Here is a 23,899-nt window from a genome sequence, read left to right as displayed (position 1 = left end):
TACACTGCTTAAAGCATAATTGTTGAGAACGTGTAGTATTACTACTAGTTATTAAAAAAACTTAAAAAGTGTTCAATAATTCAATGTATTGAAAAATACAGTTATTTATATTTTATTATATTATGCATATTATTTTACAAACACACCTAAATTAACATATCAAATATATTTTTTTGCTGAGATTTGATGTTGTGACAATTTTGCATCGTGATTACGCAATGACGTCATCGCACAATGACATCATAACGTCATTTAGCAACTTTTAGCAACAAACCGACCTTCTTTAGCAACTTTTTATGAAAATTAGTTGGCAACACTGCTGGCGACTGCATCTAGTTTTTCCTGAGTGGACTTTTCTGACTCATTTTCACTGTCACCATTTGATATTTTCATTTGATATTGAGTATTTCTTAATTAAATTAATTAAACTGTTGCTAAGCATCTAGTCATAAAATCTTTTCAAACTGTACAAGTTTGGCAGAGCAAATGCGCCGCTAACCCTTCTCCGGAGCAAGGTTTCATAAACTTCATAAACCTTAAAAGCACGGTGTAGAAGGACAAGGGCTGAGTGTGAAAAGCGCTTCACTATTAGCAGTGTTGGGTAAGTTACTCTATAAAAAAAAAAAAAAAAAGTAATTAATTTCTAGCCACCAATTACATCTTCAACAGTGTAATTAGATTACTGTACTCTCTCTCTAAACATATTGCATTACGTATTACTAATTGTTTTCTAAATCAACAAGGATAAGTCTTTTAATTCTTTGAAATAAATTATAAAAAAAGTGCAGAAATTATCCTTGAACTGACCAAAGTATTTAGAGGTTATATTAAAACATACATTTTATCATTTAATATTAGTTTCTTATTTTAAATCCACTATTGTTTTATATATAATTGTTCTATTGTCTATATTTAATGCAGTTACATCAGAAGTAACAAATAAAATTAAGAGCAATCCCTTATTTTGCCTTTTTAAGGCAACTGTAAGTAAATTACCGTAATTAATCATGCGTTACACTCAACACTGTCTGTTCATTTAAACATTAGAAGTCCTCATTTGTAAGTCGCTTTGGATAAAAGCATCTGCTAAATGACTAAATGTAAATGTAAGTCAAAAGATAGTGTTAGGTGGAGACGAGTTTTTAGTGAATCAAATATTGAATGGTGAATCAATATCTTGAATTGAAGCCCCACAGGAACCACAGACCCTCAGCTGTCAGACTCTTTATTTGACTTTGTCAAGTGCAAAAGCATGTAAAGCGAAGTGCTACAACGTTACAAGTACAACAGCACAATTCAACACAAAATGTCAAACCTGCAATCAACACATTACTGCACCTTCAGCATTTAATACCAAAAAATAAGACTTTACAATATTGCATGCAAGTATGTTTTGGCACTTGTGACTGGTTTGAAATGGCAGACATGATTTATTTATTTTTTTCCTGACAAAAAGTACGAAATATTTTAGCGGCAATACTATCCTGCAAAGAACTACTAAAAAGCCATTATATTTTAAAATGACTGCTTGTGCTGTGTGTAGTTCTGTTGGAAATAGCAATGCTTTCATACCTTTTTTGGGTCTTATTTTTTCCTTTGGCCAAAGCATTTGTGTGAAATGATTGTGCATACTGCGATCCATTTTGTCCATTTAAAATTTCTACTCAGTGCGGTTAAGGGAAACGAGATTAAAACAATGCAATCAAACTCGAATACAATATTTACATCAGGGCACACCAATATGTACAGATAAACATGACCTTTCTAAACCTCATCTGGAATGGCCTGAATAAAAACGTTACTGTAGTGGAAGTGACCTTTGACAGAATCAAAACTCCCTGTGGTGGATATTTTCGAGTGCTTAAGCTAATCATCAAATCACTCTCAACTACTCTAATTTCAATATATGAGACCTTAATACATGCATTGTTTAAAGCGGAAAACAACAAAAAACCTAAAAATCCTACTTTGGGTTTTTAAAAAGAGGGTCCCTGAGCATCATCACGGTAAATACCAATGTAGTACTTCACAAGAGACATCAAATCAACACATTGTAGAAACAAATACATGAAAATTAATGGTAATCAATATCCTGATGCAGCTTGTGTATAATACTCAAAGAGAATAGTTCTGGAAAGTTGTATGTGAAGAAATAGTACATACTAGTTTAAATATGGCAAAGCACTAAAGCTTGACATTGCAATAAAGTGCTAAGTTCAAAAGAAACAAGTTTATTTCTTGTTACTTGAGTTGCAAGCTTTGGCAAAATTATACGGAGAGTAATGCTGTTGTAACTATCTCTTATGTTCATACCAAGCTTATTTTATTATTTCTGCAAAACATTTTCCATAACACATTCAAATTAAATCACACCGATGCCATCACAATCATTCATATTAAAACATCAATACAAAGTGCTTTTTAAATTAAATTCAAAACATCATAGAGGGCAACAAACACACTTCCATTTATCATAAGCTGGTTTTTCATTCATTAACAAACTACTTAATAACAACTACTTAACAATAATAATGCTTTATGGAACATCGCTTTTACCTGCTGGAATAACAAATCCCCATACAGAGAATTCTGGGAGTTGTGCTTGAATGAGGGACGTACCTTTGTCTTAATTCTGTCTCAACTTTTTCCTTACTTCATCTAACATTTCATGTCCTACTATTACATTATCCCAAATTTTTGGTCTCCCTTTAAATTCACACTTTCTGACATGCTAATTTCTAATTTCATCTTCTCTCGCTCGCCCTCTGGTTCGTTTCGCTCTGAGAAACCTCTGAATGGAGCAATTATGTCAGAGAAATATATTTGAAATCCTGAGGATTACTAGTTGTTTAGCACCCTGATGGCCTCTTCAGAAGTATGTTAGTGTGAGTGTATAAGTGTAAGTGGGTAAATTGTAAAAGTTCATATGTTTTTGTGTCTATTTTTCGCAACATGCCATTATATTAAGAAGCATGAATTATGCATAAGTACCTCGAAGCATAGCTCTATATTTATGTAATCGCATCAAATATGTACCTGCAATCTGGGTGTTTTTATGTCTGTATGTGTGCGAGTTTATCAGTGTGAGCCCTTTTCGAATAAGCTGTGCCTATTCTGCATCAATGGGCGATACATATACCCATGACCTTAAGATAGCTTCCTTTAACAACACAAAAAAGAACGTTTCATCAAACATAACTAAAAACATTGTACAACAAATACCATCAAGCTTTAGCCATCCTGCATCAACAGGCTTGCTCTTCTAGTCCTTCATTGTCTCTTTCAAGAGTTTTTGTTGTTGCGACAGCACAAGGTATGCTCTTGTCGGTTTCAACCCAGTTGACCACCAGGGTCAAGAGGTTGGACTTGAGGTCACTGCAAGTGGGGAAGGAAAAGGGCAACTTGCATCAACTGGAAATTCTTGAGGATTGTAGAAACCATGGTGACCTGCACCCAGTTTCCATCTTGAGACTTTTAGTAAGGCATTACAAATCAAAAGATTTGTGGGTTGGAACTTAAGGCTATGGTGTATTATTTGGTTTTAAGCAACTTTTATTGCTTTCACTCTTCTTGAGGGCCTGGTTACAAAACCTGCTGTCACCAGGTCCTCCTTTCTTCATGAAATGCTGTAACCCTTGAGCTTCAACGTTCCTTGAGTTCCTAAGCCTTACAACTCAATTCCAAATCCTTGCCTGTACTTGTCTACTGACTGGTGGAACCTTGGGGTCTCAAGGTTTGGGGTGTCCTGAGATAGGTCTGTCTGTGTTGGGGTGCACCTTGTTTTTAAGTGGGGGAGGTTTGTGCTTGCGTTTGCGGGTGGGATTCGTAGTAGTGTGTGCAGGGTGCCGGAACACGCTGGAGGGAAGGTTCTCGCTGTTGGTGGGAGAAATCCATTCATGGGAGCGAGGGATCGGTATAGGGGTAGTTATGGCAGAAACAGGAGCAGTCGAGGAAGCAGATGCTGGAGTGGGAACAGGGGTAGGGATGGGTTTGTTGGCACAGCCAGCAACCTCAGATTCCCTTTGGAAATTTGGATCCACCTTGTTGGAGTTTCCTTTTACTTTATGAGAAGCCTTGTCAGCCTTTTGGCCTCTAGGTTGACTACTGTCCCCCTCAGGTGGACTTGCTTTGAGGGGATCCGAGTCCGCCTTGCGAGGGCCTTTCTCAGTCTTGTCAACATCTACCACCTCGGTACTAGGGGTTTCTTGAGTCTTTTGGAGACTATTGGTCCTGTGGGGACTCAAGTCCGTCTTATTGAGGCTTGTGGGAAGAGCACTTGTGATTTGTGAGAACTTCTCTGATTTCCTTGACCTTCGATCTCTCTTGTGAGGATTTCTCTCGGATGCAGGTGCACTTATTACAGTTCTCAGGGGAGATTGTGCCACTTGTGTACTCCTGTCTGTCCCCTTGTATCTATGTCTCTTCTGTCCTGCAGACTCTAGACTTCTGTGGTGGTGTACCCCTCTGCCCCATCCTCTACTCTTCCTCAGCAGTCTCTCTAGGTGGCACTCTGTTCGATACAGTTCCTCTGTGGCGTGGGTTACCCGGTCCAGCTGCAGAAGCAAAGCATCGAATGCTGGGAGGATTCTGCGGAGTGTTGCCTCCATCTCAGCTCTCTCTTTCCAGCCTTGGCCTCCAACTATGACCCCAAGACCTAAAGTGAGGCCAAGTCCTAGACCTGGGGCTTCAGCCAAACTGCAAGGGCTGCTGGATGTGGGACGCCAGGAGGCCTCAGATCCTCCGTCAATGCTGTCGGGAGTTGGGGGAGCCTCAGGAGTGTCCAGAGGAGGAAGACACAAGGACTTGCAGTCACTAGTTGAAGAGGAACGTGAAGGAGGGAGCTCCATACCCTCAAACCGCACCTTGTGCCGGAACTGTTGGGGAAGAAAGGGATAATGGGTCAAGAGAAGGTGGTGGTAATTTAAAGGACAAAGGTATGCGATGAAGGTTTAATCTGGAGGACATGCGACTCAACATACTAGAGAGTAGGTAAGAGTCAAGTACTCATTTATCCAAAGCAACTTACTGAATAATTTTCTAAAGACAATCCCCTGGGAACAACCCAGGGTAAGAACCCAATGGTAACAGCTCATGGCTCGTTCTTTGGAGTGTTTGACCAGCAACTATTTACTCACCCTGAGCTTTAGCCATACCCAAAGTTACTAAGATTCTGCTTTATCAAGACCTTGTGTTTCAGGGGTAATCTTTTTTTGCTCTGCAAATTGCTTTGGATTAAAACCCTCTACAAATATACTACCAATATATGGAAGGGAAAATGGGATCAATTGAGCTATTCAATTTTGGTAAAAAAAACGGTGGATAAACAACAAGTGCCTCGGGTAGAAACATCCACTTGTGATTCCATAAACCTACACAGAGTTCATAAATACATCAGATACATGCTAGAAGACCTAATTCTTGACATGCTACATTGGTAACACCTTTCTTTTGACAAAAGGGCAGGGAATCTTGAGTATTATGGAAGAACACAGACCTCTTTAGCACGGCTGAGCCCCATCCACATTTTGAGGCGTCGCAGGAACAACTCCACCATTTCATAGTCCTGCAGGTCAACGGCTGGACGGTACAGTTCCGCCCTTGCCCGACGATAGTTCCTTAGCAACGGCGAGATCAAAAGCCACAGCAAAACTAGTCGGAGGAGAGTGAAGCTAATGTAGAAGATGAAACAGGAAGCAGAACATGGAGAGGAGCCACTGTCCGGTCGCCATGACAACAGTCCACGCCCATTAGAGCCTAGTAACTTCAAGCAAGTAGAGCTAACAGTTCCGTGGCCCTCCATGACAGAGTGGAAAAGCTAGAGGGGAGAAAAAAAAGGATAGTACTTGTCTTTAGCAAAATCTTAACTTTTTTTTTTTTTACTTACATAGTTCTGGACTAAATCCAGAAAATAAGTATTCAAGTTATTGATCAGAACAGACTGCTTTTAAGAGATATAAAATGTTCACTAATGGCTCATAATTGACCCATTAAATAGTCTAGTTGAGTGAGGGAGATAATTTAAAAGTCTCTTGTGTCCACTTCACCATTGTGTCAAAGTTTTTTTTGCACTTTCTTTATGTAAACAGCCTAGAATTTCTTGGAATTTTAATTTAATAATTCAGGATTAAGGAAGGGTGGTGTGTTCAGATCCAAACACAAACATGCGTATACAAATGAGTACACAGGCACAGACAACTGAACCCACAATACGGTCATCAGTGAATTGTTAAGAAGTTGCTAGGGCACTGTTATGTGGTTGTTGAAGTGATGGTTGCTTACTGGCCCAAGTCAAAAAAGCCCAACCCCAAATCTCTAATATATAGACCATAATATTCTGGTCTATGGGATTTTGCACCTTCTTTAAAAATTAAAAGCACAACTCTCCTTAGCAAGCCACATGAAGAAGCTATGCCCTGATGTTTAATACATTAGTTTTGTGTGTTTGCTCTAATCCCTCTGTATGAGTAACAGCAATGGTGACGCTTGGCTTAACAAACAACTAATAACAATACCCAGTTTATACACAAGGTCACTTCAGCATGCCAAGTTTTACAGGAAAATTTAGAAAATTTGTAATTCAGGCAGAGTCAAGGTCCTCGTACACTCAGTTATGTACATAGTTAAAAGACACGGACATTCAGTTCAGATAAATAATTGGCTGACGTCAAGGAGATGTGCTGCTTTTATGAACTCACGTCCTTTATGCACCTAATAAATGTCTTTAATTATACTCGTTTCCTCTGCATTAGTGGGAAATTTGTTGATGCGCGTAGGTCACCGGTATAATCATGACAAAATGCATTATTCATTTTCCAGAAAAAACACTGACAGGTTTGTGTTTACCAAGGAACCATGAGTCCATGTGGTTTAAATCATTTTGCAGATGGTGTGTGTGTGTGTACTAACCAGGTGTCCGGTGTGTGAGTATGCCAACAGGAACACGAGTAGAGTGACTGCAACTGTCAGCAGCTCCCAGAAAGATCTCCTTAGCGTTCTCCCGAAAACCCCCCATTCTCTCATGAAACGCAGCTGGTGTGATGCCTAAAAAGAGATAAATGAAGTGAGTGATAAATAATGCCTCGCCGGTTTGTATTTTCATATCATTAATTATTGCAGAATTATTTAAGATTTTTTGACTGTACTAAAGCATAAAAATACTAGGGCTGAGGAAATAAATCAATGCATCGCGAATCGAGAAATTCTGCATCGATTCTGAGATTTTCCAAATGCATCGCGTTTCTCTCTCGAATCGATTCTGAGCTTAGGTTTTAACAGAAGATGGCACTGCATGCTTTAGAAACAGCCGTACTCCGCAAACTGCTTGCTTCCTGTTCCTTACACACACTTGAACCTAAAATAATCATTCATAAAGTTTGAAAAGTTTGAAGCTAATCACAAGGGTTTTTACAGCGAGCTGTTTACATTAATCTGGCGTCATAAAAGCATTCTGAGCCGAGGTGTAATTACATGACTCAGCTGAACGCACAAGCGCTCTTCTTCATGAGCATTTGAGAGTGCAGTAAAAAACTACAGTAGTCAACATTTGAAGTGGATCAAAAAAGTTCATCAAAGTTGTTCTAAGATCAGAACACATTTTGGTTTTAGGACAACTTTGATGAAAGATTTTGATGCACTTCATATGTTGACTACTGTAGATCAAAGTCTACTGTTAAAAACTAAGCTCAGAATCAATTCCAGAGAGAATCGCGATGCATTCAGAATCGATCAATGAAGCCCTAAAAAAACACCATAATATGTTTGCAGACATTTAGGAGACCTGCTAAATTCAGTATTTGTTTTGCTGAAAAACAACGCAACAGCCAGTTATTCTACTTTGAAATGTACGTTCTGTGTCGGAATGTCTGTTTTTGTTGTGGTCTCTGTGATTTCACCCACTGCCAATTTACCCAGTAGTATTTCGACACACCGGGTTGCCAGTTGGCGGAAAACACTGCGTACTGCAGCCATGGAAGCCAGCAAACGAACTGGGTCAGAAACTGCAGATTCTACCCAACCTAAAAGCCTCAGCATCCATCTGTTCCATTGTTAATTGCACTCGTTCTTCTTGCGTGTGCTCAATCTGGCAACCCACATGAGCATCGAGCCTGAGTAGGAGGGGCAGGAGAAACAACTCCCTCCAATATTCTGAATTTGGACTGGACTGCTAGCTGTCAATATTATATACAGAACCTTTAAATATTTAGTGATGTCTGGCCTGATGTGTACAGGAGAAGAACTTGAGGTGGGAATTTATGACTTTGCAGATGTGCGTTTATCATTCATTTAGTTGTCCCGAACAAACTAATTAACGGACAATCCCGCTGGCATAACCTGAGGTTTAGTGCCTTGCTCAAGGGCACAATGGTTCATTCTTGTAGTTATCAGTTCTGAACTTCATCTAGTACACCATCTCACACTGTTCCATATTTCTAAGCACTTGAAAAAAAATTATAGTAGAGACTTCGCGACACTATTTATTAAGGCGTGGCATTCTGCAGCTCCAACTGTAGAGCATGTTTCTAACAATGCCAAAGTTATGGGTTTGATTGCCATTTGCTCACCTTGAGAACCAGTAGGAGGAGCAGAGTCGCGCTGAGTTGGGTCAGAACCTGGTTCTGCTGAGCCAGAGGAAAGAAGTCCGTAAAAGTGTCCCGTTTTTGTAGAAATGACCCCCATTGGTGGGCGGAGAGTACAGAGCGGCTCAGGTGTAGCGAGGCGACACAAATCGCCAACAGCAGACTGCAAACACTTGCTACGTTCCACAAACGCAGGAAATAGCCATGCCCCTGTTTCCACGCAACCGCGCTCTCACGTACAGAGAAATAGATCACGAAGACCAGCAGGAGGAGCTGTGAGAGAAAGAAAGAACTTAATGAACCTCTGCCTTTTGTTCAGACAGCAAAAAAATAACTGAAATAATAGGATCAGCTTTCAAAAGTGTTTTGCGATTGGCTGATGTTACCGTGAGGAACAGCGGCAGGTCCATGCCGTGACTGAGCGTGTGGAGGCTGCAGGTTTTGAGCTCCAGACTCAACTGAGCATGCTCAGATACAGGAAACTCCAGCAGGAACGTGAAGACGGCCAACAGATCGGTGTTGATGTTATAGAGGGGAAACTCCACGAATAGAGCCCTGGTCCTGAACACAAACACACAAAACATCAGAGGACAGACGTTCTCAGTATCGTTCCCTCCAGTCTATTAGACTACAGGAAAATAAAATACTGTAGTAATTGAGAAAACAATAATAAAAAATCTATAAATATAATAGAATATAATAAAACATGTTTTACAAAAAAATATATCTTTATTTATATATATATATATGTATGTATGTATATGTATATATATATGTATATATATATGCGTGACCCTGGAGCACAAAACCAGTCTTAAGTCGCTGGGGTATATTCGTAGCAATGGCCAAAAATACCATTGTATGGGTCAAGATTATAGATTTTTCTTTTATGCCAAAAATCATTAGGATATTAAGTAAAGATCATGTTCCATGAAGATATTTTGTAAATTTCCTACTATAAATATATCAAAACTTAATTTTTGATTAGTAATATGCATTGCTAAGAACTTCATTTTTACAACTTTAAATATTGATTTTCTCAATATTTTGATTTTTTTTGCACCCTCAGATTCCAGATTTTCAAATAGTTGCATCTTGGCCAAATATTGTCCAATCCTAACAAACCATACATCAATGGAAAGCTTATATATTCAGCTTTCAGATGATGTATAAATCTCAATTTCAAGAAATTTACCCTTATGACTGGTTTTGTGGTCCAGACACAGACAGACAGACAGAAAATAATAAAAAAAAATTACATTTTAAAATCTTTAAATAAAACAATGAATTATGACATGCCTAAACAAGAAAAAAAAAGTCATCTAATCTAATGTAATACAATATAATATAAAAATATTCATTTTGCTTATCAATCTGGTAATCAAAAATTTATTTAATTAATAAAAACAAATAATTTATTCGAAAATATTAAATAATATATCTGATAATCTAGCAATTATGAAGTTATTTTCATTAGGTAATCATTTCACGACTGATAACTGGTAATACATTTTGAGCTCAGTTTTGAGAAGCCAACTGTTGTTCTTTTTTGATTTGATCAATTTCCTAAAAGGCCTATTGTGTGGTGCAAATGAGTGTGCAATAAATAGTCAATATAAAACAAGTTCCCTCCAAAACAAGTTCCTCCTCCTCCTACAGTCTTTTGTTGAGCATCTCCTCACTAACTGATTAGTATGCATTGGCTGTATATATCAGTGTCTGTGTGTGAGTTTATACTCACAGCGGGTCGAGCCACTGGTGTGTGTTGAGTTGCTTGATCACAGCTCTGGAGTCCTGCATGGTCCTGCTGAGATCCTGCACGAATCCAGCGCTGCTGTAGACAGACACCTGCCCCCAGTGCCACATACTGTACACACATCAAACCTGCATGAGGATCTCACTGACATGCTGACGAGGCTCCAGAGCAGAGGAGAAAACAAAGACAACCTCTGAACCAGAAGACATGATCCAAGATCAGCCTGGGTCATGATTAATTCAGCTAGAGATCTGTACAGACTGAACGCACACTGATTCAGGAGCCTGACAGCCTCCAGTTTAGTTGACCCTTGTATTCCAGAACAAAAAAACCAAGAGATCAAAAGCCAAATTTAGATGACAACAGTTATACAAGTGGTGTCATGGAAGAACAAAGCTTCTTTAATCTTGTAGATTAAATTGCCTTGCCAGTTGAAATTCACCCTTTTCCCCAAACCATCCTATGGCGTGCACAGGAGCTTCAACTCACAACTGACATTTCACTCTCCTGTGTAATAAATCCTGGGATTTTCAGTTTGACCGATAAAAGAAGACAAATGCATCATGTGACTCTCACCCGCTGCTCTGAGCTGTACTGATACTCCAGTTCTGCACCAATTCTGAGGCTGACTCCGCCCATCCAGCCGGGACACACCCAAACCACGAGGCTGCTGGGAAATAGCCAATGACGGGGCATTCTGGAAGACAGCAAGAAAGATGGGGGTCAAATTCATGAGTGATTTGTGCTTTAATTATTTGTTTCCTAAGAATGTATCAGTGTTGGGAAGGTTACTTTGGAAGTGTAACGGGATACAGATTACAAATTACCCTATTTAAAATGTAATTAGTAGAATAACTATTTCAATTACTTTAACTAACTAATCATGTAACTGATTACATTTGATTACTTTTCTAAATGTAAATTTTTCCCCCCCAAAATGTTTCTAAACTTGTAATCATTTTGAAACATTTAAAGCAGGCAGGGGTTAACCTTACAGTAGAGCTCAACACTGATGTCAGACTTTCCAAATTCTTCATCACTTGAATTAAGATTATAATAATTCAATTTTAAAGCACCGCCACTACAAAATCAGTCTTTAGCAAATCATAACAAGAAATAGTATTAATAGCTATGATACTGTTTTTGAAATCAAATCTTTGCATAGCTATGACAGGAAACACTGGCATCTAACAATGCCTTTATGAAAAAAAAAAAACAGTTCATTTAAAAAATAAAACATATGCATAAACCCAAATAGGAAATAAAACCGTTATTGAATAAGCATGTGTCATATTCTGTGTCTGAAACTCCTGAAACATTGGTGTCTCATGTCTTCGAGCAATCAATGCAATTTGGCAATGAAATTAATCAAATCTGTATGTGTGAGAAAATATTCAGATGTAACCCCTTTGTAATCGTTAAGATTTTCATAAGTAACTAATTTAATTACACATTTTTTCTCAGTAACTGTAATTGATTACAGTTACATTTATTTTGTAATTAAATTATGTAATTCAGTTACATGTAACTAGTTACTCCCCAACACTGGAATGTATGTAGTGAAAATTTAAATGAACAAAGTTTGTTGGTTTATAAAAGTAACGCAAAAGTAACGTAACGCATTACTTTCAATAAAAAGTAACTAAGTAACGTACTTAGTTACTTTTTTAGGAAGTAACGCAATATTGTAATGCATTACTTTTAAAAGTAACTTTCCACAACACTGGTCACAAGTGTATTTTGAACCTGTTACTCATCCACCTTATATGAATGTGTGTGTCTGTGAGGAAAAATCCATTTCAGTCAGACTGAAATGCTCTGAGTCTCAGTCTGATTGTTCTCGGGAAAATGAAAGAACATTTCACCCATCTGCGAGTGCTGACCTCTTTATACCTCTTTTATGACGTTCTTTATACAGTCTTATGCAGATCCAAGAGCACAGGACCATCAAAGGTAATAAAAGCAGAAAATGAGCCGCTTTATGTACGTAATGCTTTCCTGAAACAACAATATTCTGCTTCAAACTCAGCATTTGCTCAGACACTGATGCCTTTGTTGTTATTTTTTTCCAACAATAATGAAAGTTAAACCTGCTAAATCCAGTGTTTATATTTTGTATAAAAAGTATATATATATATAAACATACATATGAATTAACCTCTAAAGAATGTGTTTCTCCATAAGTTGCTTGAATAAATGTAAAAAATAAATAAATAATATTACATTATATTTATTGTATTATATTTATATGGATTATTTATTATAATATATTATATGTATCTATATTTGTATGAAGTAGCTGTGTTTATGTGGTGGTGGAGCACCTGGCTGAGCTCTCAGCTGTCGGAGGCGGGGTCGACCTATCAGCAGGCTGCCCGTCTTCTCCATTAGGTCAGGACCATCCAGTAACTGTGGTAACAGGGAGTCTGAGAGCCATGCCCACACATCTTCACGTCTGCAGACAGAGGATCAGACAAGTTCAGAGACGTGTGTGAGTGTGTGTGTGTGTGTGTGTTACAAACGGACTGTGATGCTCAGAGAGGCTCATGGTGTGAAACAGCAGCCACCTGTCGAAAACACTACATCAACATACTGTCAGCTCACCTTCCTCTGTCTGATCTCATACATCAACACACACACTTCTGTCAGACTGACTGCATGGAGTCTGACCCGACAGATTGGTGAACAAGAGAAATAAGACAACACGGAAAGACAAAACTCTAGTCTACATGCTCCTGTGTTTGTTGCTGGACAATAGTTGTGTAATGCTAAAAGAGCTACATCTGTGTGTGTGAGAGTGAGTGAGTGAGTGTGTGTGTGAGTGAGTGAGTGAGTGAGTGTGTGTGAGTGAGTGTGCGCGTTTTTGTGACATAAATTTGTATAATGACAAAGGTATGACATAGGTATTACAAGGAGAAGGTGACTTTTCAGGACATTACCCCATGTCCCCACTTTTCAAAACGCTTATAAATCACACAGAATGGAGTGTATTGAAAATCTGAAATAGCACAAAGTCTCCTGTGAGGGGTAGGTTTAGGGGTAGGGTTGGTGTAGGGCAATAGCACATACAGTTTGTACAGTATAAAAACCATTACGCCTATGGGATGTCCCCACTTTTCACAAAAACAAACCAGTGTGTGTGTGAGTGAGTGAGAGAGTGTGCATGTGTGTGTGTGTGTGCATGTGGCTGGTACCTGCTGATGTTGTTGAAGTGTTCTGTGAGGAAGTGCTCCTGCAGCTGAGTGTGAAGTCGTAGGCGATGGGCGTCTCTGGACGAGTCTGAGTAGTTGAGCAGTAAAACCACCAGCAGGAACAGCATGTAGAGCAGGAAACCCTGTCAATCCGACACAAAACATCTATTATTCAGACACCCACTCCTTCACATTCACAAGCGGCTCTGTCACTGCGGAGAGAAACATACGTCAATCACAGCTCAGACAGTCTAATGAGAAGAAGCCCGCTACCATCCAACAGCCAATCAGGAGTTTTACTTTGTGTCTGAGAGTCGACCTGGCAATCACAGCGATGTTAATGGAGCACAGTGTGTATAACCGGCTTTATAACCGGAGTTAATGCTGGAGTTGAAGCTAACAAAGGACTTCTAGGAAAACTACAGTTATGACAACTTTGAAGCCTTAATTCACTGTTCACTGAAATGACTGCCGTACCTTCAGCATGGTGTGCAGCAGGCGGACCTTGCGTGCCTCCTCTCGGGCCTGTGAGAGAGCGAACCCCTGCGGCGGCCTGACTCGCGGGATCCGCTGAACCACTCTCTCCACACGCGGACAGTCCACCAGAACATCCTGCTCCTCAGCTCTTAGACGACCCACGACCAGAGAGAAATACACCCCCTCCAACAACACCTGAACACACACACACACACACAGCAGAATCAGCCAACAGCTGCATTTAAAACACCACTTATTTCACAATGTATCATTTGCGTCATCCACGTATGTATGTATATATATATATATATATAATTATACACATTAACAGATATAATTAGCTCAATTAAAATGTTCATAGTTATTGACATGCATATTATCAATAATGATATGAATATTATCAATATTCATAATAATTTATATAAATGATTCAACAACTATGCATTGTAATTAATCATTTTAATTTATAGATATATTATTTAAATAATGTGAGTGAGTGAGTGAGTGAGTGAGTGAGTGAGTGAGTGAGTGTGTGTGTGTGTGTGTGTGTGTCTGTCTGTCTGTGTGTGTGTGTGTGTGTGTGTGTGTGTCTGGTACCTGCTGATGTTGTTGAAGTGTTCTGTGAGGAAGTGCTCCTGCAGCTGAGTGTGAAGTCGTAGGCGATGGGCGTCTCTGGACGAGTCTGAGTAGTTGAGCAGTAAAACCACCAGCAGGAACAGCATGTAGAGCAGGAAACCCTGTCAATCCGACACAAAACATCTATTATTCAGACACCCACTCCTTCACATTCACAAGCGGCTCTGTCACTGCGGAGAGAAACATACGTCAATCACAGCTCAGACAGTCTAATGAGAAGAAGCCCGCTACCATCCAACAGCCAATCAGAGTTTTCCTTTGTGTCTGAGAGTCGACCTGGCAATCACAGCGATGTTAATGGAGCACAGTGTGTATAACCGGCTTTATAACCGGAGTTAATGCTGGAGTTGAAGCTAACAAAGGACTTCTAGGAAAACTACAGTTATGACAACTTTGAAGCCTTAATTCACTGTTCACTGAAATGACTGCCGTACCTTCAGCATGGTGTGCAGCAGGCGGACCTTGCGTGCCTCCTCTCGGGCCTGTGAGAGAGCGAACCCCTGCGGCGGCCTGACTCGCGGGATCCGCTGAACCACTCTCTCCACACGCGGACAGTCCACCAGAACATCCTGCTCCTCAGCTCTTAGACGACCCACGACCAGAGAGAAATACACCCCCTCCAACAACACCTGAACACACACACACACACACAGCAGAATCAGCCAACAGCTGCATTTAAAACACCACTTATTTCACAATGTATCATTTGCGTCATCCACGTATGTATGTATATATATATATATATAATTATACACATTAACAGATATAATTAGCTAAATTAAAATGTTCATAGTTATTGACATGCATATTATCAATAATGATATGAATATTATCAATATTCATAATAATTTATATAAATGATTCAACAACTATGCATTGTAATTAATCATTTTAATTTATAGATATATTATTTAAATAATAATAATGTATTTTTATGCATCTTTATTTGACCCTCTGACTCTAGCAATCTCTATTCTAATTCTATTCTTTAAAATTCTATTCTTTTAGACTTGCACTCTATTCATTTACTAACTGCTTGTTTTCTTAAAAAAAAAACGAACACTAGCTTCTCTAATCTAAGCTTGCTCTATTCTATTTCTATTCTATCTGTTTTCTTTTTTTCCGTCTGCTGTTGTGCGTGTATGTACCTTTAGAGGTTCGAGAAGGAGGAATGACGACAGGAAGCTGGCAATGCAGGAGATGAGCCACATCAGAGCCACGCCCTCGCTGAAGCTCCGCCCCAGCCACATTGATAGGCTGCTGGACAGGACAAGCCCCACCCAGCTGGCCCACAGAGCAGCCAATCCACACAGAGGAGGAAACGGCCTGGGCTTACACACATCCGTCACCACTACTTGAGAGATACACACACACACACACACACACACATCGCAAAAGAGTTCAGCTGTTTGTGTCTATTTCTGAGGTAAAAGATCAGAAGAAGTGTGTGTGTGTGTGTGTGTGTACCTGTGCGTGAAGTAAAGGCAGTTTTGGGAGGGTCTCGTCTAAATGTTCCACACGGAACAGGTTCATTCATCTTTTGCAGTAGAATCACCTCCGTCTTATCACCGAATATACTGGAGCTAAACACAAACAACTTTCATTCAGCAAGGACACATTAAACTGATCAAAAATGACAGTAAAGACATTCATAATGTTATAAAAGATTTCTATTTCAAATAAATGCTGTTCTTTTGAACTTTCTATTCAAAGTATCCCACTTTCCACAAAAAAATTAAGTAGCAAAAACTTTCAACATATAATAATAGTAAGCACCATTATTAATAATTGAGCACAAAATGAATAATTGATCATTTAAATTGTAATAATATATCACAATATTGCTGGTTTTACTGTATTTTTGATCCAAAAAAGTCAGCCATAAGAGACTTTTCAAAAACATAAAAAAAATCTTTTGAATGATAGTGTATATGCTATAAAACGTGTTTAAACAGACTTTTTAATGATGCGTTCATGCACTTGAAAGTTGATCAATGCATAATTCATGAAAGACAAAAAAAAAATGTATGAGCACTGAAGAACCACTAAGTTTAGGATGAATTGGATGCCATTTCATTCACATATATGCTGCACTAAATATACACAGTATAATACTGTTTTTTTAAATATTATTTTATGTCCTTTATATTATTTCTATTTGAAAATGTCATTTTATGGACTCTACTACCTTTGTGTGCATCGGAAATTTCCCAGTCGATGTTAATTAAGTATTTTTTAAAATCTCAAAGCGCGGGGCCCGGTGCGAGCGCACCAGTTGCACCGCCCAAAGGACGGCCCTGTTTACAGACACTCTGAAGTGCAGATGAGAAACTGCGTGTGACTTACAGATCGCCCATGTCACTGTCCGTCTGAGACAGCAGCTGTCCATCGGCCAGAATGCGCTTGATCAGATCCTCATCTGTCAATCAAAACCAGCATCCAATCAACAACCAGCTCTATGCACTAAGTACGTACTTAAGTACTAAGTATGCAAAAATAAACAAGTACAGGACAGGCCAGAGGCCAGCGTGTCACCTGAGGAGGAGAAGTATTTGTTCCTGTGGCTGTTGTCATAGACAGTGTCCTCCTCGTCGGGACTGAAGGGAATGTCCACACCCAGATGTCTGCTGCCCTGACCTCTCTTGAGCCGAGGCGGGAACACCGGCCCCATCTCCACAGACGGGTCGGTTAACACATCCGGCCAATCACAGTCAGGAATGCTCCACCTCTGAAGACTACATTACAAGAGATTCAGTCTGATTTTCTCTTGTGCTGACTCCCATTCAGTTGTTCATTCATTGTTATTCATTCACTCACAAACTCTTGAATCTCTGATTCATTTATACTCACTTTTTGAGTATTTGATTCACTTATGCTCACTTAAATTCATTCATTCATTCACTCAGTAAATCACTGACTCCGATTCATTCACACTCTCACTCGATTAGTCGATCACTGAGTGTTTGATTCACTTATGCTCAGTTCATTCACTTTCTGAATCATTCTTTCATTCAGTCCTTTACTCACTGACTCATTCATACTCACTAGTTCAGTCATTCACTGACGCTTTTATTCATTCAAGCTCACTTAATTCTTTCACTTTTTGAATCATTCATTCACTTATTCACTCACTAACTTATTGACTGTGATTTATTCACACTCACTCGTTCAGTCATTCACTGACTCTTTGATTCACTTATGCTCTCTTAATGCATCTGCAGTTTGAATCATTCACTTATTATTCAGTGAATTGCTTTTCACTCAATCAATCCTTTATTCAATGTCATTTATGAAATACATTTATTCAACCACACATTCATTTTCACTCAGTTGTTTATTTGATCAATTTTTACCCACCACCTCTGGATTATTCAACGTTGTGAAAAAACTCAAAATAAATAAACAAACCCAACACATACATTACTCAATACAAGTTTATTCGCTCCATTGTTAATTTATTATTTATATAATATTATAGCATGCATTAATATTTTGGAGTAGCTTTTTATTTTTCAGTTTTCATATTTTTGTGTTTAGTATTTGTATTAGTTTTTTCAATATTTTTTATTTCAGTTTTAGTTTCAGTAATTTAAGTACTCCAAATTTCATTTCAGTTAGATGCAAAGGCAACATTTCTAATTTAGTTTCAGCTCATCAAGTTTTTCATCTAATATTATATTTGATTTGATTTTAGCTGTATTTCAGCTAACGAAAACAAGTTTGAATAGTTTCAGTTAGGAGTAACAACAGATTGACTTTAGTCATTTGTTCATTCTCGCTCAGTTATTCACTCTTTCATTCAGTGGTGTATTTGTTGTGTGTGGGATGTAAAGGATGTTTTGCATCCTGCAGGTCTGTGTTTAATGAGCTGTGCTTTAGCGCTTCGGTGACCTCATGCTTACCTCTTAGTGGACGGTGTGGGCAGGTCAATGTTGGTCTCCTCTGAGTATGTCTGCAGAGAGAGAGAAACAGCAGTGAGCTCATTCCTCTGCAGGTGCACGATACACTCAGTTCATCTCAGGATACGTGTTTGCTGCCCTATATATATATATATATATATATTTGCTCCCCTCACAGTTCACGGCTAGAATCTAAATGGAGCTTCTTGTCTCAGTTTTGTACCTCATACTTCTTTAGATTGTTAGTCGTTTTGCATGTTTTGATGCACGATCATGCACGATCATGTTTTGCACTTGAATAAAAAACGGCCTGGAAATGTGACATTCGGTGACGGCTGTAACAGACTCAACTGCAGCACATTCAAATGTTACGAAGACGACAAAAGCACCTTTCATTTTCAAACCATTTCATTTAGCTTGTCCTCCCCCCGCACCGCAGAGAAATGGAAACAAATCAGCTATGACTAACAAACATAATGATAAGAAGGTCTTCGTCAAGGTTTCTCTCGGCCTTTGTGTTTCTGTGCATCAGTTGGAGCATGCAAACAAAGTATTCGGCGAGAGCATTTCAATTTGCACCTCATGAAAGGTACGAGAGAAACTCATCTGGGTCTCTGTCGGAATAAATACAAATACATATATTGTGTTCTCCCTTTGAATAACAGATAGACCTGCATCAAAAAATTCAAAAACAGAATCATTTACTACAATGAGAGTCGAATGAAATTCATCAATCAGGCTAATGTACACACAAGCACACACACACTTTAGCAAATACTTTTGTCCAAAGTAATTTATACTAACAATATCCATAGTACACAATGCCAGGGTTTAGTGAAGAACTAGATTATTGAAAAAGAAACTGAAATGAATAAATAACTAATAATGAATAATTATAAAAAATAATTTTTATAAAAATATATAAATTAAAAACAAATTAAATCAAAAATATTTCTTAAAAGAAATATGTGAAAAATGAATGAACATATAGAAATATAAATGTAGAATATAACAAAATATAAAAATACCTTATATAAAAATAAATAAAAATTCATTAATAAAAATAATAAATCTACTTATATCCAATTAAAAAACAAATAAATAAAAATGACTTCTAAATAAACAAATAAGTGAATATAAAAATAATTATTAAATAAATAAACTGTTTTGGTCAGTTAATAAGTAAGTAGTGGTTTCTGTTTGTGGAGCAGTGGAAATCACAGTTAAGTACTTCTCCAACAGTATTTGAACGTACCTCTCCAGGAATGCCATTCAGCATCAGAAAAGAGCTTCCTGTCAGTGAGTTATCCAGGAAGTCATCGATCTCCAGAGACTCCTGGTCCACCTGAGGAGGAAGCTGCTCCACAGAGACCTGACCGTCATCAACAGAGAAACAGCTTTTCACTTACCACTGCGCTGCGGTGATGTCTGAACAGATGATCTTACAGTGGAGGCCAAAATCATCAGAACACTAGTATTTTCAGCAGCTAAAAAATGGTTTTAAGTCAGTTATTTCTATCTTTTGCTGCAGTGTGTGTATCAGTAGGAAATATCAGTTTACATTTCCAAACATTCATTTAGCCATTAATTGTAATAATCCAGTGAGATTTTTGTTTGCTCCACACAGAGATCTGATCTGATCATCATCAGTCTGTCTGAGATTACATGAAGAAACAGAACAAACTGAGACGGACTCAATCCAGAAGAACTGTGGCAACGTCTCCAAGATGCTTCAAGAAACCGTCCTGCAAAGCTACAGTACTGTTAACAGTTTTAGGCACTTGTGTAAAAATGCTGTAAAATGAGGATGCTGTCAAAAATAGTGTCATTAATAGATTTTCTTTATCAATTAACTTCTGTTAACTAAATTAAATCAACATTTGGTGTGAGCATCCTTTGCGTTTAAAGCAGCTTTTGCCCTCGGATAGTTTTTCAGGCAGCTTTGCAGGTAGCTTTCTTGAAGCATCTTGGATACGTTGCCACAGTTATAAGTTCTGACTACAAACCATTTTTTAGCTGGTGAAAATACTAGTGTTCTAATCATTTTGGCCACCACTGTATGTGTGTGTGTGTCTGTGTGTACCTGGTATTTATCACGTTATGGGGACCCACAAGGATAGTAAATTAATACTAGTAAATTTTGACCTTGTGAAAATTTAGCTTATAAATCATACAGAATTATTTTTTTTGAGAAAGTAAAAATGCAGAAAGTTTCCTGTAAGGGGTAGGGTTGGTGTAGGGCAATAGCACATACAGTTTGTACAGTATAAAAACCATTACGCCTATGGAATGTCCCCATAAAACATGGAAACACAACATGTGTGTGTGTGTGTGTGTGTGTGTGTGTGTGTGTGTGTGTGTGTGTGTGTGTGTGTGTCTGTCTAACCTTACTGCGGCTGAGTCTGAACAGATCTGTGTGAGTGTGTGTGTCTGTGTGTGTGTGTGTGTGTGTGTGTGTGTGTGTGTGTGCGCGTGTGTGTGTGTGTATGTGTGTGTGTGTGTCTGTCTAACCTTACTGCGGCTGAGTCTGAATAGACAGAAGACGAGCAGGTAGACAGGATAGACCAGCAGACAGCTCACAAGCCCCGCCCACAGCGTCTCCGCATTCACCGAGACCAGAGCAGACACCAGCGTAGAGCTAAACACACGTTCACACATTAATCATATTTTCAATACAATATAAGTGCACAGTAAATTGAGGGCCGCTGCTTCACCTGTTGCCGTAGGAGACGGTGCCGTACCACACGGCGTTGGCCAGCATGCAGAGCTGCATGAGCAGAGCGCAGCAGGTGAGCCGCTGCAGCCGCGTGAAGGGGCTCCGTGGAGGACGCTCCCACAGAGAAAACCAGACGTGACTCTCACACACGGCCCTCTGCAGCTCCCAGGACAGCAGCCGCGGCCGCTCACGCAACTCCGCCTCCTCTGCACACAGAAAGCACAGAGTCAGCAGCAGGAAGATGGGCAAGCGTTATCAGCAGACACTGGCGAGCGCTGGGCTTTCACTCATTTGTGCGCAGTGAGTGATGTGTTAATGGGGCATGAGGCAGACGTGAACACTTGCTGTACTAAGTAGGCTAACTAGTTAGTATATAATACCTACATAACAGCCCACTCCAACTGAGCATAGTTGGGAGCTAAACATTTCAATTAGTGCTGTCAAACGATTAATCGCATCTAAAATAAAAGTTTTTGTTCACATAATATATGTGTGTGTACTGTGTATATTTATTATGTGTATATAAATACACACACACACAGCCTATATTTTGAAAATATTTACATGTATATATTAATATTCATATAATTTATATTATATATAAATATATTTAATATATAAACATGAAATATTTTTCTTAAATATATACATGTATGTGTTTGTATTTATATACACATAATAAATATACACAGTACACACACATATACTATGTGAACCAAAACTATTATTTTGGATGCGATTAATCGTTTGACAGCACTAATTTCAAATAAAGCACACAAAATAATTAGTTTATGTTCTATAATTTAAAAGTAGTATTTTTTTTGTAAATGTACACAAAAAATGTTTAGTTTTTCAAATAAAATAAAAAATGTATTTTAAAGTTTATTTATTTATTATTTTTACACTATTATTTTCTGTATTATATATTTATATTAATATATAATAATAATTTTTTTTAAATATATTTATATATTTACATTCATTTTATTACATTTTATACATATAGTTTTTATTTTTGTATTTTACATTTCCATTTTAATTTGAGTTAACATATTACCGTTTTTTTTATTTTAATATCATTTTTTAATACATTTTTCATGTTAAAATAATTATATATATACACACACACACACACACCCTAATATCCATATGTGATGGTTATTTAATATTAAAATGTTATTATAAAAATATTTAATATTGTATCTAACATTTCTTCTTTTATACTATTTTCTATATATTAATATAAATAAATACTTTACATAATGTTTTTATATTTTACATTCATTTTATTATAAATATATATTCATACACATTCATATATATACACATACACACCCAATTTAAATTTTGTTCTAATTTAGTTATAATTTAGCCTAATTTAGTTTTGTCAATTAAATGCACCTAACTCTATCCTGTATTTTAGGTGAATACAGTTAGTTTTTCATTATGGAGGGCCTGCATTAGGTTTACTGTCCACTAAAACTAACAATGTAATGTAACTTCTTATTAGGAGCAACGCATTACTGTTAATATTGTACTACGTGTGTCTCCTGGCTACCCTGTGTTTCCTCCTGTGGATTATTAAAGACTGTTCAGTGTGAAATTCCTCGTTCCTCGCTCCTCACAGTAGGCAACCATGACAGAAGAATCGACCTACAAACAGTAACCTCCATGTGTATACCCTCCGTTTTTATGTTTCCCATTTTCGCTCAGTGTTTTGTTTTCCGTTGTTCCCTCATGGATGCCCTCCTTCGCTCGGAATGTCTCCTCCTCCTGCTGGAGCAAAAGCTGAGCGACTGAGCAGAGGATCACCCCAGACGTAGAGCTGAACCCATCAGACCAGGTGCGAGAGACGGGCAAAAATGCCCTTCACGAGGGAGCTCCGCCCCCTGCACCACGGCTGAGGGTGAGCTGAGTATGGCGCGGCGAATGTGCCACACCGAAGAGGAGAGGGCTCCAATCCCCGAATCCAGTCCAGAGTGCCCTCCAGTGCCCGCTCCTCCAAAGCGCCCTCAAATGTCCGCTCCTCCAGAGCGCCATCCTGTTCCTGTGTTCAGCCTAGAGGGGGATCCCGATCCAGAGTTTAGCCCTGAATGCCCGGAGGCTCACAAATGCCTGTCCTCACACCCGCTCCTGCCTCCTCCACCGCTGTCGTCTGGCAGCCCCTGTGCTTGCCCTTAGCCCACCATCATTACGGTGCGAGCGCCGCGGGTCTGCCATCCTCCAGCGTCGCCATGGCTGGAGAATCCTTCACCTCCGCCTCCGAGGCCCAGACTCCGCCTCAGCCCGTAGACCCAGCAGCTCCACCTCGGCTCCTAGCTCCTTCGCCTCCACCATCACCCATCGATCCACCAGCTCTACCGGGCTCCCTTGTCCCTCTGGCTCTGCCTTGGTCGGGTGTCGACCCGCCATCGCCTCAGGACTCCGCTCCTCTGGCTGCACCTCGTTGCTCCGTCCCACCGGCTCAATTGGGCTCCTTCCTCCCGCCAGCTCCACCTTGGTCCTCATGTCTCTCCAGCTCCGCTGCAGATCTCCGCCTCAGTCGCCAGAGCCCTCGGCTCCACCCTGGCCCCCCGGATCCTCAGCATCCCCCTGGCTCGTTGGCTCTCCGTCTCCGACTCGGGCTCCTCCGCCACCTGCTCCGCCGC

The 23,899-nt window shown here is 39.1% G+C and overlaps 1 protein-coding gene across 1 annotated transcript in view; it reads right to left on the bottom strand.

The window, feature by feature from the left end:
- Nucleotides 1–1,211: 1,211 nt before the first annotated feature.
- LOC107598528 (polycystin-1-like) overlaps nt 1,212–23,899 on the bottom strand; it is a 108,315-nt gene continuing 85,627 nt past the window's right edge. Inside the window, exons 28-47 of the mRNA XM_016289900.1 lie at nt 21,250–21,457; nt 21,047–21,173; nt 19,791–19,907; nt 18,539–18,588; nt 17,172–17,371; nt 16,983–17,055; nt 16,104–16,219; nt 15,785–15,987; nt 15,071–15,265; nt 14,598–14,737; nt 14,001–14,235; nt 13,527–13,666; nt 12,657–12,787; nt 10,909–11,029; nt 10,318–10,443; nt 8,963–9,137; nt 8,562–8,849; nt 6,907–7,041; nt 5,495–5,815; nt 1,212–4,874 (exon numbers count right to left, since the gene is read on the bottom strand). Coding sequence (XP_016145386.1) covers nt 3,729–4,874; nt 5,495–5,815; nt 6,907–7,041; nt 8,562–8,849; nt 8,963–9,137; nt 10,318–10,443; nt 10,909–11,029; nt 12,657–12,787; nt 13,527–13,666; nt 14,001–14,235; nt 14,598–14,737; nt 15,071–15,265; nt 15,785–15,987; nt 16,104–16,219; nt 16,983–17,055; nt 17,172–17,371; nt 18,539–18,588; nt 19,791–19,907; nt 21,047–21,173; nt 21,250–21,457 — 4,247 coding nt within the window. The 3' untranslated portion in view covers nt 1,212–3,728. The remainder of the gene's footprint in view (nt 4,875–5,494; nt 5,816–6,906; nt 7,042–8,561; nt 8,850–8,962; nt 9,138–10,317; nt 10,444–10,908; nt 11,030–12,656; nt 12,788–13,526; nt 13,667–14,000; nt 14,236–14,597; nt 14,738–15,070; nt 15,266–15,784; nt 15,988–16,103; nt 16,220–16,982; nt 17,056–17,171; nt 17,372–18,538; nt 18,589–19,790; nt 19,908–21,046; nt 21,174–21,249; nt 21,458–23,899) is intronic.

Source organism: Sinocyclocheilus grahami, unplaced genomic scaffold, assembly GCF_001515645.1.
Source record: "Sinocyclocheilus grahami isolate Dianchi unplaced genomic scaffold, SAMN03320097.WGS_v1.1 scaffold252.1, whole genome shotgun sequence".
NCBI lineage: Eukaryota > Metazoa > Chordata > Actinopteri > Cypriniformes > Cyprinidae > Sinocyclocheilus > Sinocyclocheilus grahami.
The sequence above is the reverse complement of the archived record's forward strand: the minus strand, read 5'-3'. Positions and strand labels throughout refer to the sequence as shown.